At 42.7% G+C, this 14,380-nt stretch overlaps 4 protein-coding genes across 7 annotated transcripts in view; 1 reads left to right on the forward strand and 3 right to left on the reverse strand.

Annotated features, from left to right (window-relative positions):
- The window catches only part of LOC125771304 (alpha-protein kinase 1-like), a 64,140-nt gene that overhangs the window by 45,632 nt on the left and 4,128 nt on the right, over window positions 1–14,380 (forward strand). The window lies entirely within an intron of this gene.
- On the reverse strand, window positions 104–7,381 carry LOC125771351 (uncharacterized). The gene is made up of 5 exons (XM_049441891.1): window positions 6,159–7,381; window positions 4,616–4,707; window positions 4,292–4,436; window positions 3,665–4,218; window positions 104–657 (listed from the first exon to the last, which is right to left on the reverse strand). The coding sequence occupies exons 1-4, from the start codon at window positions 6,316–6,318 to the stop codon at window positions 3,977–3,979; spliced, it is 639 nt and encodes a 212-aa protein (XP_049297848.1). The 5' UTR covers window positions 6,319–7,381; the 3' UTR covers window positions 104–657; window positions 3,665–3,976.
- On the reverse strand, window positions 9,654–10,611 carry LOC125771371 (uncharacterized). Its single transcript, XM_049441915.1, has 4 exons — window positions 10,431–10,611; window positions 10,245–10,336; window positions 10,005–10,134; window positions 9,654–9,917 (listed from the first exon to the last, which is right to left on the reverse strand). The coding sequence occupies exons 1-4, from the start codon at window positions 10,573–10,575 to the stop codon at window positions 9,829–9,831; spliced, it is 456 nt and encodes a 151-aa protein (XP_049297872.1). The 5' UTR covers window positions 10,576–10,611; the 3' UTR covers window positions 9,654–9,828.
- LOC125771365 (uncharacterized) lies at window positions 10,599–12,438 on the reverse strand. Its single transcript, XM_049441908.1, has 4 exons — window positions 12,285–12,438; window positions 12,124–12,215; window positions 11,914–12,058; window positions 10,599–11,841 (listed from the first exon to the last, which is right to left on the reverse strand). The coding sequence occupies exons 1-4, from the start codon at window positions 12,436–12,438 to the stop codon at window positions 11,711–11,713; spliced, it is 522 nt and encodes a 173-aa protein (XP_049297865.1). The 3' UTR covers window positions 10,599–11,710.

Genomic DNA, 14,380 nt, shown 5'->3' on the forward strand with positions numbered 1-14,380 from the left:
CAAGATAACGCAACACGCAACATTATCTACAACGTTTATATGAACAACGTATTTTATAGCTATTCCTAAACTACATACTAAATAAAATAATAAACTCATAACATATCGCTAAAACAACGGTGGCCGGTTCATTTATAGATATTTGTAAGGTCAACTAAGCTGAGCTGTGCATCATCATTCTCACTGAGAGGATCTCCGTGTCAGATCACTGTCAAACCGTTTTGACTTTTAGTCTATTAAATGTCCCATCAACAATACACAAACAAGCCCTGCTCGCTGGGTGACAGCACACACAGACAGATACGATGAGATTCCGCGTCTTTTGAGGATCATTTCCCAGAAGATTACATTACAAACGAACCATGATCACGTTGGACACGCACACGCACACAGCTTCCCGTTCGATGATCTGTGGTTTGTTGCGGTGGAGCTCTCATGCAAGTTTACCCTAATTGATCAATTGCGGTAAAGCACGTGAGTTACTTTCTGCAAGCTCGTATGTGTGTGTTTGCGGTCAGTAGATCAGTTTCCTTTAGTGACGATGTTCATTTAGCTGCAGTTGTACGGATCACCTCGTTCACGTTCGTTTGGTAATGTGAAAGGGGCATTACACCATCCTCCTCATATCCAGCATCGAGCTTAATGGTTGGTATTAATCTGTAAAGAAATAACATGAAAAGAGATCTTTAGATTTTCATGGTTAAAATGAAATATTCCTTTGTAGATATCAAATAGAATTATTAAAGTCTTAAAGTATATGCCGTCAGATACCAAAATTTTGCAACAAACAGAATATTCGGGAGTTATACAAGACTGTTGAGCTTACAGCATTAATTTGAGAGTGTCTATTGTTTAGTTAATTGAAGATATAGCAGCTAAACTTGAATTTCCCATCCATTCACATCACCCATCAGTTAAGATGATGATTTGAAAGAGTTGTTTACAAAACAGGCAATCATTTTGATGGACTCCAAACAAATTGCAGCGCATTAATCATTTGGCAGTTTTCTAAACGCTAAGATATGATTTAAAACAGTTCATTACTGTGCATTTTTCGCTCGCCGAGGCTCTACGATTTTGACTTTTCCTTCGATTAGCATCTCCATCTTAACGACTTCATATCAGTACGAAGAAGAAAAACAAACTCCCCAGAGAAAACGATGGAAATGAAAATCACCGTAGTGCAATCACCTCATTGGTTCGCGAGTCTCATTTCTTGAAGATCTTTGCTTGTCGTATCTGTAGTCCCTTATCGCGGTTTATAATCGTTTTCTGATTATGGACAAACCTTGGTAATGCCATGTGATGACACCACAAAGTGTAATCCGAGATGATAAGAATTAATTTCGGGTAGATAGATACTGAGCATGTCTGAAGAAATTATAGCACGCTTATAAGAGGGAAAATCGTTTTTTCTTGGAAGAGAGAGGACTTCACATGAATTTAAGGATAAGGTAGAAATACAAGGTTCCATACTGTCTCTGCACTTAAGTGGGGAAGTTGTTACAAATAGCGTCGTTTAAGTTACAGATTTCTTTTAATACTGGACATTTATCTGTATAGCCTATGAAATCATAACCGACCAGACATGACCAGAGTTGACTGTCATTCATGCATCACAAATCAAAAGTAGACACGAAAACCCGCTAAATTACGATAATCATACGGCAACAATAACGAAAGTCATGTTAGTTGAAGATTGGACAAGCCAAAAAATAAAAACCACAGCACACAATCGAAACCTGTACGAGAAAGGTTACCGCAACCATAATACCTACAACTTCCAATGCTCGTAGGTCATTGTGGATCAGTTTTTTTTTTTTGCATTTTCAATGCTCGCGATGCGTACGCACCGGAGCGATGTATTTGATTGCTTCAACGCATTAAAATCCCTGCTCGGAACAATGCGTATCGGCGAACAGCGAAAAAAAAACAGAAAATCAGCCCACAAATGGTTGAACGACGAGCACAAAGACGACAGTGCGCTAAACGGTGCAGTCGGTTGCGTGATACGCAATAAAAGGGTCTCGCTCGCGGACGTAATATGTATGTAGTGCAGGAGCAGGAACAGGGAGGCTATAGAAGAGAGACAGAAAAAAAACAGTAGCAGCAGCAGCTCCGAGTCATGTTGTATCCGAGCGACAACAATGAGTTGGATAATTACAATTTGTGAGCGAATTAAAATTTTCGTCAAGAGATGAAACCCTCCAGCAGCAGCAGCAGTGCTGTGCGATACAGTGTTGACCCGCTGCCCTCGAGAAAGCGGCGAGGTAGGAAGCACTGGAAGCTGAAAATCACCTCCACGGACGATACACAGGCGTGATCCACACGCAAACAGTGCTTCTGTTTGCGTGTGCAGCGGGTGGATGAGTGAAGTACGCAAATCAGACGGTCGTAAATAATAGTGCATTAGAGGGGCGGGACTGGGAGTCTTCTCTCTGCGCTACTCGCGTGTTCCCACAGCACAGGTAGGAAGGGCTACAGGTAGGTTAGACGCACGGTCGCACTATCAGTAACGCAGCACTGATTGCATGTGTCTTCCGGGTGCACTCAGCTGCCCCCGGCACTGTTTCGACGTAGATCTCGAGCGGAAACCCCAGCTGCTGCAGTCGGAGAATACTAATGGCGAGGATGCTTCAAGTCGGGGTTATTTACAGTAAATGACTGGGTAGTGTGGAACTCTGCGTTTGAAGAGTGTTTTGCCGAGAAAAGGGTTTTTGCTGGAGCAGTTTAAGCTGTGTCACTCATAAACGGTTTATTGCGGTAGTGTTCATGGCGGAAAGCAGCTGAGATCTATTATTGGAGCTGTTACTAATTTTATCTGACAGCAGATGGCGCTAGTAATAATTGACTCTTCATATCTATTGCTCGAAGAGTTCTTCAGAAAGGGGAAATCTTTTTATGCCCGCACAAACGGATCTCTATTGGTTACAACCCAACCGATTTGAACGATTAGGAAAACGTAGCAGAACAATTAAAGCCCTGTTTCTCACCTTTTACATCGGTCAAAACTTTCTCGCGCGCGGTTATCTAGCGAGATCTCACCTCCCCAAAAAACGTTCCTCATCAGCGAGATAAAATGTTGACGTGTTAATTAAAAACCAAAAAATGTTCCAATCTTTTCCACGCCAGAGGGGAAAATTTGCGTGAAATATATATTCTCCATTCGGCCGTCGGCCTATTTTCGTTCGCCGGCATAGGCAAATCGATATTTCTTGCCCGTGTACCGTCCTTTACCGGACCATTAGGCACGCAGCGCGTCCGGAGAAAAGCAATGAAGTTGCAATATTTTTGGAATTAGCTTAGCGCACCATTAAAGCACCAACTGCTCTCTCGTCTGATTTCCAGCTTTCAGCAAACCCCTCTTTCAGAGGCCAAACAATTTCTTTTGGCCCTAGTGCTTTAGTGGATGGGTTTATTTTAATAAAAGTAAAGGAAGTAGAAACCCAAAAGGTGATTAGTCTTGACGGAGGAGCGAAAAACGTGTGAAACGAACACAGGGTGTGCGAATCTTCATGTCTTCTGCCTGGCTAGACTTTCTCCCGCATTGTTGCTTTAATGAGTGCGCTGCCCGTTGTGAAGTCATACATTGGGGATTTAGTAGTTGTCAACGTGCCTTCACAAAACTATACTACAATACTTGAAACATATGAGAGGAACTTACACAACAGAATGCGTGGAATTTGCGGTATCTCATCAGGAGGGAGGTTACTTTTTTGTTGTTACTTCGCTTCATCCTCTCATCCTTGTTCTTCAGCGTTCCCTTCCGAAAGCGTTCCAAAACAATGTCACACTCCACAATCTCTGGCCAATTGATCACTATGACGGGCGCGACAACATTCCAAACTGACACTTATAAAACGAATATGTACATCACTTTCACTAGCATTTTAATGTTCGCACCGAAGTTGGTATGTGTATATTGCCATAAGGTGCGCTCGGAGCTTCACTTTCCCCCGGGTGTATGAGTCACTCCCTAGGTCGCGTGCTGCGTGACACCGTTACTCGCGAAACCGGGCGCCGAGTTCAACGCACCGTTGACATTGGCTGAGACGGGTGGCGCTGTGGGAATTGCCGTTGCCGGGACAATTCCCGGGCCCGACTCCACGTCCTGCTCGTTGTCGAAGCGGACGAAATTGTTCTGGGTGGTTGGCAGCGGCTCCTTACCAAACATCCGATATAGCACGATTAAGCTGACCAGCACGTACACGTTTGCCACTGGAAAGACATTTTCGAAAGGGGGTAAAATAGAGACAGCCGATGGTTGCGGGAGTTTGTTGGCAATACTTACATATCATCACCACTAGCTGGCGCGTATCGATCGTCGCTAACTCCGACATTCGTCCGGTGCATAGATTGACCGTTTCCTGCACGATCACCACCACACCGTCCGCAATGAAGAGTGCCAGAAAGGGCGTGATGTAATTCTTGCTCTCCTGAGCGATGTTTATTGGTCGTCGAAGTCGTGATCGCAAATCGCCAATATGTGGAGTTGAAAGATAGAGACAGATACGAAGAGGAGAAAATAAATAGAAACAGTGCGCTTGATAACAAGGTCGAAATTTCTCGCAGTAAAGTTTTAAAGTGCTGGTGACGGTTGCTTCCAAAACCTTACCTTGTACAGTCCGGCCACCAACATCACGGATGCCGTCAACCAGAGGACCGATTCGAGCTGTATCAGTACGGGAAACTTTAGCACCGGTTCAACTGCATGCACAAACGAGATGTCAACCATCGGGCGGGGGGCCGGTTTGAGTTCCGTGGGTTTCGGACCCGAAAAGAGAGGCGGAGAGAAGGTAAGATAAATTCATTACTTGAAAGTTTGTCTTTCGCTGCGATACGGCTCTATGCTTTCTGTGTTGTGCCGCATGTGCCGCTGTGGCACATATCACCTCGGAATGGCAGATGCACCTTTGCAACAACAACGCCAGCCGTTGGGTTCGTGTTGCGATTTTCTCCGCTCCCATTACTATCGAGTGCACAGTGCTTTGGCCCGGGTGCACAATATCATATCGCGTGGCAAACAACAACTGGAACAACTTATGCTTCAACGGGGAAGCGTGTTGTGATCTGACGAAAAAAAAACCGTCCGGGAACCGTTTTGCGGTCGGTAGTAAAGTTTCTAATTGGACCCAACACTAGTGGAATATTGACACTACTCGTGTCGCGAGGTGTCCGCGTGCATAAACTCAAATTTATGAGCAGGGAAGAAAGAATGGAAAAAACTATCTACCCAGTACTTACAATCAAATGCTTATGATTGAAAGCTTTCAATCCTGGTTTATCATAATTTCCTGGTTTATCATGTTCAGACGGGGAGCCAAAAAAAGGTTTTTCAAATCTCAATTTTCCATTCCACACAACAACTCTAATAAATATTAATTTGTTGTTTTCATTTGCTTCAATCGCAAAAACATTTGGGGGATTTTTTTTTTTAGGGAACTCATCATGTTTAAAGGTTCGCTAGAGGAGTGAAAAAAAACGCAGATTCGAAATAATAAACCACTTATTTGCTGGTAACAATATTTCGAGAGTTGTTGAACAAGATAATCAACAAATGTGCTGAGAGAGAGAGAGAGAGAGCAAAAAAAGCATAGAAACATAAACAATGATCAACTTGTGCTCCACAGGAAATGGAACACGAACAAACCAACAGGGGGAAAATGGGAAATCCGCACCAAAAACTGCACAATTGGGAAGTGGTGAAAAAACCCCGAATAAACTGTTTTCCAATTATTTTTCGATTTAGTTTGGTCAATCGCTAGTTTTTTTTCTTCTGATTGCTGGAAGTAAATCGTGGCACTGCTCCCTCAAAGTAGCCATGACGAGTGAAGCAATTGTGTTTTTGCACACCGCTCCGCTATCGTCGGCTCGGATTCAGCTGAGTAAATACACATGTACGGAAGGGGAAAAAAAGAAGCAAGGTGCGACTAAGACACTAACCTTTTTGGCGTTATTTATAACTTAAACTACCGAACCTTAAAATTGTGTCACTTCTGTTAGCGGGCCCCCCATTAGACGAGAGCAATGTTTTTTTGTTTTGCATGGTGAAGTTAGTGAAGTTAAAGATGCCCTTTTCTCTTGAACATGATTTGGGTTTGGTCGTGAGGTTTCTAGCCCAATTTACCCCTCCTCGTTTTCCCTCCCTTGTTACTTACACTCTTCCTCCACAAACAGGGGTTCGTCGTGTACGTCCCGGCCCATAAACGAGCTCACAATGATGACGGAGGTGAAGAAGATCGTGCAGAACGCGATGAAGTACCCGTGGAACTTCATGAAGTACCGAAAGATTCGGTTCATGATCATCGATTCAAGCATTTTCGGACGTGTGTGTGTGTGTGAGCGAGGGAAGCGGTGGAAGGGCTGTAGAGGGGTGTTGTTGTTGTGTTTGGAATTTGTAACCTCACAAACGAGGTTATAATGGGCCCGATCAGTAGGGTGGTTCTGCAAACGCAACACTGTTTTGTTTAAAACCCCGTTTTTTTTCCTTCACTTCACTTCACATAAATCGCCCACCTTGTAGCCCTCTTCTACTTGCTTGGTTTGGTCTGCAGCAATGCTAAACACGGACCCATCAGTGATGGCGCAATACGCGACGAACTCTTGCGATCGTTTTCAAACCTGACGGAAGCACTTTAACACGAAACGCGGTGTTTTGTGTGCGCGCCCTTAGATTTTTCCCGTTTTTTTCTTCTTTCTTCTTTCGTTTGCTGCGGTATGCTGTCGGTACAATCTGTTTCGAAACGCGAAACGCACACTACGCCGAATGCCGTGGAAAGCGAACGCAACCGCACACTTGCAGCAACACACGAGACACGAGGAGAAGATCCTCCCAACAATGAACGTTTTATTTCCGTTAGTGACGCGCGATCCAAGTGTTGATCTCTCCTTGCGATGCGAGATGCGATGATGATCGCTTACGGACACGGTGCGCAAAATCCGGATGAAAGCACTTCGACGTACATGCCAGCGATAGAAGAGAACGCGCTGAAGTGTGTAAGACAGCTCATCACACAACAAGGCGGCACGATACGGGTTGGGATCGATTGTCGCTTCGAAATAAAGCACACACAGCACACTTTGCTACTTTTCTGCCATACTTTTCTTCCACACGGGGGGAGTGTTTTACCGATTATTGCACTTTTAGGCAGGCGTTGAAGGAATGCACGGGTGCATTTAGGACGTGGTGCGGTTTTGATTTCGGTACCTGACCGGAGGGACCGGAACACCAACAGTAGGGCGAGAAGGGACAAGCACACAACCGCACGATCGACCGACTGACTGAGTTATGTGCGTAACTATTTTGGGGAACCTGTGGATAAACACGATTGGTTTGCATTTAGAGTATTGTGGGGCGGTGTGGCCTACACCGTCATTATTTATCGCTTAGTTTAGTGTCTTTCGTTCGCTGATCGTATTTATCGCTCGTTGAAATCTCTCGATGATCCGTATCTGTGTATCGCTCATTTATCTTCTTTTCCACATTTTTTTTATTCATAAAGAACGACCTGGGTTCTACTGAATTAATCCCTGTCTAGTTCTACTGTAGAGCCAATTTGACGACATTAAGTTTTGTATTGAAAATTCTTCTTGCTCAATTAGAACGGCCTGGCCGTATCAAGATTTATTTTACCACGTAGCAGGATAGTCAGTCCATACAGTCCATGATAACTCGACGCGCCATTGAATGCTGCCTATGAAAAATCGAGGTTGTCGTTTAGAAAAAAAAATTAAAAAAAGAAGCAATAATAAAAAATTCAGAAAAATTCCAATTATTTGCCAAAACAAAGAAAACTAATGTATGTAGCTGTGCACTAAATTAAAATTTTTAATATACAATACAGCCTGAGTTATTACAGTTTTAAGACGAAAAAGTTCCATTCGCCATACAAAATGTATGGCATACCCGGGTATGCCGGTCGTAGACTTGAGGGTGTAGATTTGGTCGTAGACATTACGGTTAAGAAGAATAAAGAAAAATATTATAAATATTATGAAAAAGATTGGTTAATAGAAAACACACTTGTTGTTCAATCCTCAACTAGTGGAGGCCGTCGGGCTATTAGACCTTTAATATTTAACTACCCCTAAACGAAAAGCGAGCACTTCAAGCTCCACCATACTCTAAAAAAACATCATGTCGACACCACCACCACTACTAGAGCACGCAAGGGTTGAAATCATGTTTGGAGCGAAAAGTCTCTAAACGCTCCACGAGAAGGTATCGTTTGCTCACACCGACTATAAACCGACCGTGTAGTTGTGTTTGAACCTTTTTCAAATGCATTTCCCCACCCGTGTGGCTTCTTCTAATGCTAATTCTTAATCGTTTCCCTTGCGCGCCCCTTTATGCGAGACACTTTTCCTTCTGTCGTTCCCGCTTGTAGTAGGCACATTAGGTGAAGGAACAGAGAAAAGCCAATTGGGTCATTAGTCGGTTGGAAATGTTGAACCACCAGCGATCAATTCTTTGCCGGTGAAACTTTGTGACTGATGTTTTGCAGTACTGCGTCATCTATTACCACGTGTCATATTCTCATCATTAGTACGTTGTTTTATTCAAAACATATTTCTGTATTGTATTCCTCTCTCTCTCTTCTAACTCGTACATTTTATTCATTTAAAACGTGCCGATCGATATGTGGGTTCTACTTTTTTACGTCCAAAGCTTCCCACGCTTCGTCCCATAGTTCCGTACGAACAATAATGCAATGGTTCGCTCTCACACATTCATTCAAATCACTAATCCCTTCTTTTCGTTCGGTTAGACACGCTTTAAACGATCTTATGTTGTGCAAGATTTCAACACACGACCACTACCAAACGTCTGTATGCACCACCATGCTGCCGTAACAGCCTCCGGGGGCATGCTTTACCGGCTTCTCATTCAAATATGCTCCACATGCGTCGAGCCGGGTTTCTTCTACCGGGTGGGGTTGTCTTTGCATAATGCAAACTAAAATGTTGCACATTTAGAGTTGGCCCTTTTTTTTCGTTGGCAAAAGGGCCATACAGGAATGCTGCGCTACTGCGCAGATCATATTTCACGGTGGAACTGTACGATCGACCACCGGCGGTGGTTTGGATCGAAGAATGCTCCAATTAGTATCATGTGTCCATAACGCGCTTTGACTATTAGTAGGCTTCCTCAGGATGTGTACTAAATATGTATATTATTCGTTGAAATTTAGATGAATCAGCGTGTTATTCTCGTTCAGCACAATTTGATTTCAATTCGCGTTCAATGTGGCAACTAAGTAGCGAAACAATTTTCAAGTAAACAATATTATGCATCGCTCAACAATATTTCGTATAATTAAGTTCCAGTTTTTTTTTACACATTAATACAAGAAAAAGGCTATTAATTCTCAACAATCCGTTCTGCTGAACGAATCCATTGTAATAGTTGATTAGGTTATCGCTATAGAGTTTGCTTCAGTGCCATTAAGCACCACTACATAAAGGTGTACAAAAAAAAGGTGCTGGTGATGATAAGGAAATCCGTTGTGGACGAATTGATTTGAATGGAATTTCGAATTTCGTAAAGTTTGGGTTTTTGAGAATTTTTTTTTCCTCTAATGTTTAGATTTTCGATTTTAATAAGCGCGATAAGACGTCATCTTTAGCGGAAGGAAATCAATTTGAAACCAACATTGTGAATTCAGTTGGGCTTGGAACTGATTATTGGTGAGCAGATGGATGTACAGAGTATGTTCTAAACTACTAAAATGTAATTAAAAACAACGCATCATGACACTGGTTGTAATGTTGTAGCTAATGTTGTGTTTTAATGCTGCAGCACAACACGAAGAAACACAGCATCGCTGCTTAAGCACTAAATCCATCCTGTGATAGTGTAAAGTCCGAGTTTACTTTGCGCAGCTGAAGAGTCACCAGCAGTACGTACCCGTTTATGCCTATTCGAGAGTGAGCGAGAAGCGAGAGAAAGCGGAAAGCGTTAACAAAGTAATTCGTTTCGTTCCTCGTCTAATTGATTCACTTACCTAGCACGATCAGCATTGCACACGCACTGACGAAGTTCAGCTGAAGCATCGCACCAAGAAGCCCTATGAACTGTAGCGTGATAGCTACGGCCAGAAATCCGATAAACACGGTGAGGCACCATCGCTGACGCTGGTTGTTCGGTTTGGTGAAGAAACGAAAACGAATCTCGATTGAATTGAAGCGAACCGTGTGAACTAGGTACGGGCAGATGAACTGCTGCTGGCTGCGGGAAACCTTACCTTGAGGAAACCAACCCAGAACACGATCGCGAAGACTGCATTTACGATGCCCACACCGAGAATAACATCCTTCAAATGGGCGACGTGTTGTACTGAAAACCGATGTGCAGAGGTGGAGAATCTTTGATCACATTTACCAAAACAACGGCGAGAACGCGCGTCGTTCGCCTTCGGAACACAGCTTACACTCTTTCGGAAGATCTTCTGGTTTAACATTCCAGGCAGCTCGTATCAGCAGGGTGACGATCGCATCCAACGTCAGCATTACACCCACGAACATTGCATGCGTCCGGATGTTGCTGGTGAAATTCAAATACGCTGGCAGTGCCATGGTGGTTGGTTTTCTTGTTGCTTTAACTTTCGATTCCGATACTACCGAAACTGTTGGACGCTAGCTGTCAACTGTTTGATGGTGGCCACCCGTAACGGCAAACAAAGCGTTCCGATTCGGTGATGCTGAGCGATTGTTGTTTTTGTATGAGGGGGATCACACGATCTCACCACTACTGGTGCTGCTGGCGGCTGGTACAACAAAAAAAAAGTCTTGCGTACACGTACAATTGCCTACTGTTTCGCCGAAACGAAACCAAAGAATAATCAACTCCAGTCGTTGTTTGTTTTTTTTGTTTTGTTTTGTTCCTTCGCAGTATGGAGATAGTTTGTTACATTATTGGTTCATGCTGCTTTCGTTAACATTATTTCCTTATAGTAAGCAAAGCAGTTCATCGATGCCTGTCCGTTACCATCAGCATCACACACGGCTTACAAGGTAACGAGCGCCCTCTATTGTTGGGGAACGCAACCAGGACGGGATAAAGCGCAATTTAGTAATGAAGCTGTTTATATTCACACTCAGCATGTTTTTGTTTTTATTAGCATAATGTATCACATTGTGCTAGCTGCAGCGTTCAATTTATTCGCCGTGGATTAAGAATAAGATATTCAGACTAATAACCGCATGAAAACGGAAGCACTACACAAGGGAAAACATGAAAATCTGGATGAGTTCTTTTGAAAATCCGATCATGTTTTTTTTTTATTTCATCAGATATACATGGAACTCATGTATTGTACTCTTCGTTACTCGGTGACATGTTACGAAAAAACTGAAAATTCTTCGTACATGATAATGATGATAAACATTTCTTGAATTTGATCTCAAGTGATCGTGATCAGATTATAATTTCTATCCCAATAAAACTAAACATGCCAATGGATAGTTGTTATAGCAATACAATTTGTGTTTTTATACCTAATTTCGCGATTACTTACTACATCTTCGGTTCCGTTTATTTGAATGCTTCTAAAAAGCAGTTATCCTGTTTGTTAATAGACGTAACTACGTATTATTGCTTACACATTTCGCCTCAAACTTTTAAGCTTCTTAAATAGTACAATTTAATCATTCAACAATGACATAAATTAAACTAGATACTGGTTCATATTCTTCTATAAAGCCATGTAAATCACATTTCAATATGTTCGGAACTGCTGCTCAAACTTCGATATCCACGCAACCGTTCCTCCTGCATGCGTCGACTTTGTTGTAAGTCCCGGAATAGACAGAACACTGTCAACAACATGTAGCCGAAAATAACTGCAATGCGAAAGGATAAAACCATTAATTGAAATCTTTCGTATGATTAAGGGTATGAAGGTTAAGTTATACCGATTTCAAATACCGTGCCCGGCGTTCTACCCTGAAACATTTCCGGCCGGTCGCTGCTCAGGGTGGTGGCTACTTCAGTTCCGACGTACCCCATGAAATCCAACAGGAGTAGTATACCGAACGGGATGATGTAGTATTCGTTCACCTAAGACACACAAGAAAAGATCGTTAAGCGATTGATTTGTTTGACGAACTTTGCAGATCACTTACTCTCACGATGCCGATAAAGTATGTAATTACGACCAGCAGAACTATCGCTACAAATATGATGTCAATCGTGACGTATCGATAGTAAAGCGACACTGTTCAAAGAAAGAAGGAAGGTAATAGGTAATTCTATTCAAACGCGTGACACTTGGCGACAAACTTACATTGCTCCGGAACCTTCTGGAAGTCTTCAAACTTTACTTGAAGGTAAGCAGATGCCACAATAGAGGAGATGGCATTCATCAGCACCAGTAGTCCTACCAACACGCCATGAAACCTTGGGCTCCATAGCCATCCACAAGTGCGCCCTTTAGCCATTGAGACGCTCTTCCGTTCCAAATTCAATTCTGGTGCGTTTGATTGATTTTACCTCCGCACGGTAGAAGATGGCACACTCAACTGTTCGTTTCTTCGACGCAGAACAGTCGTCGCTTGATAATGAACCTCGTAGAACACTGGAAGCAGGATTGCTTATCGGTGCGAGGTATTGGTTTTTTGTACGATTTTTTGTTCAAGAATTCAGTCACAAGATTATAAAGAAGATTTTGGAACGGATCGAAATGATTTAGGTCGGAAGAATGGTTGATTTTTGGGGAGGTTTCGTAGCAAAAATTTCGTAACATGACATGAACAGCAGAGTCAACAATGTCACTAGTGCAGTTGAAGGGTTAGGGATGTGTTTGGCTGTTCATAAAACTAACCACTAAACAGTAAAAACTTCTTGATGAACAGAGAAGGAAAAAAAACTATTACATCTTTACCGATTCCATTCTCTGTATCACAAAAACGAACATCGGACGAAATAATCAGCTTCCTGTGGACATTTTGATAGCTTCCTTCGAAGCAATCACAACACTCGAAAGCCGCACTATATCAAACGAGCACAAAAAAGCTTCACAAACACATCGTTTTATTAAACTCCTCCGAACGGTTAGTGCCTTCTTTGTGTTTCATTTTAAAGAGCTTGTACAGTCCAAGAAGCGTAACAAAGACGTAAAGAAACAGAGCTGCAAAGTAGAGAAAGACAGAAGCAGGATGATTAAAGAACAGTTCACTAAATGCCTTACGCATTTACACGCTACTGACCTGTTGTCACTAACCACACTTGATAGGGAAGCGCCGAACCATTGCGTGTGTTGGAGATCAGATACGCTATCCAATCGAACACGATCGATATCATGAACGGGATGAGACAGAAGCGATTTTCCTATAAAATGCAGGATAGGGCATTGAATGTCTTCGAAGCACATGGCTGACACACTTTACTTACCTTTCTGATGCCGTAAAAAAGAACCCCGATCGAGATGAGATGTACAATGTCACCGATAAAATCAAACCAACCATAATCGATCAGGTCTTGAACTGTGAAGAATATTGTGTATGTCGTCTTTTAGTAATTGCAACCGTTTCACTCTACACTCCACTTACAATCGTCTGGAATAGTTCTTGCATCTTGCTGGTTGGAATAAATGCACTTTAGCGTGACAGAACTTATAAGAACCGTGATGGTGAGCAACGCCGAAAACACCACTATTAAATATCCATGAAACTTGATGTTTGCACACAGACTCATTGTGATATTTGTGCCGATCGTGTACGAGATCCTACTGCTTGCAGCACCAGATAGATACTGTGCCCAGAATCGGACGATTGTAGAAGGCGAAGCCTAAAGAGACCACCTGCTCCTTTCGAACGAAGCAAAGCACAAAAGGATCTCCAGTTGCAAGAGTGTGTAAAAGCATTCAGAAGTAGAGATACGTAGGAATTCCTTCAATGGGAATCCCAAGGTAAGGTTTCTCCGTGTTGTTGCGTGCGGTTGTAAAGCAATCATTATCATCATCATCCCTTACTGCCTTTAAGATCCTGGCGAGCAAGAACAACAAGTCAATGCCCAAAGCAGAGCAAGGACGCACGTTTCCCCCGTGTATTCGCCGAAGGATCGGCATGAGACATGTGTACACCCAGTCACAGCTGTTTCAGGATGGTTTTTTGTTGAAGATCATTCATTCCTTTCCTTTTGCTCTTCGAAAACGCATCTACCTGCTTTTATACATTCCTTTTTTTGTCCGTTCTTCACTCTCACTTCGCAAGTCGATGAGCAAATCTGTGTTTTTTTTATTAAGAACCAAAGACAAAAAAGAAACTCAAAAAAAAACGATCCTTTTTTTACCGGAAGGAACGCAACAAGAAGTGGAAAAGAAGGATTTATTTACAGCTGTCGCCGCGTCTATAGGGATGGAGATTGGGAAGGACGATTGTT

This window comes from Anopheles funestus, chromosome 3RL (genome assembly GCF_943734845.2).
Source record: "Anopheles funestus chromosome 3RL, idAnoFuneDA-416_04, whole genome shotgun sequence".
Taxonomy (NCBI): domain Eukaryota; kingdom Metazoa; phylum Arthropoda; class Insecta; order Diptera; family Culicidae; genus Anopheles; species Anopheles funestus.

Coding starts and splice junctions, on each gene's coding strand:
- LOC125771351 (XM_049441891.1), bottom strand. CDS start 6,318: ATGCTTGAATCGATGATCATGAACCGAATCTTTCGGTACTTCATGAAG. Junction 4,708..6,158: donor CCTGTTTGTGGAGGAAGAGT/GTAAGTAACAAG, acceptor TTGTGCATGCAG/TTGAACCGGTGCTAAAGTTT. Junction 4,219..4,291: donor CCAGCTAGTGGTGATGATAT/GTAAGTATTGCC, acceptor ATGTCTTTCCAG/TGGCAAACGTGTACGTGCTG.
- LOC125771371 (XM_049441915.1), bottom strand. CDS start 10,575: ATGGCACTGCCAGCGTATTTGAATTTCACCAGCAACATCCGGACGCAT. Junction 10,337..10,430: donor AGAAGATCTTCCGAAAGAGT/GTAAGCTGTGTT, acceptor ATCGGTTTTCAG/TACAACACGTCGCCCATTTG. Junction 9,918..10,004: donor TGCAATGCTGATCGTGCTAG/GTAAGTGAATCA, acceptor ACTCTCGAATAG/GCATAAACGGGTACGTACTG.
- LOC125771365 (XM_049441908.1), bottom strand. CDS start 12,438: ATGGCTAAAGGGCGCACTTGTGGATGGCTATGGAGCCCAAGGTTTCAT. Junction 12,216..12,284: donor CCAGAAGGTTCCGGAGCAAT/GTAAGTTTGTCG, acceptor TTCTTTGAACAG/TGTCGCTTTACTATCGATAC. Junction 12,059..12,123: donor ACTTTATCGGCATCGTGAGA/GTAAGTGATCTG, acceptor TGTGTGTCTTAG/GTGAACGAATACTACATCAT.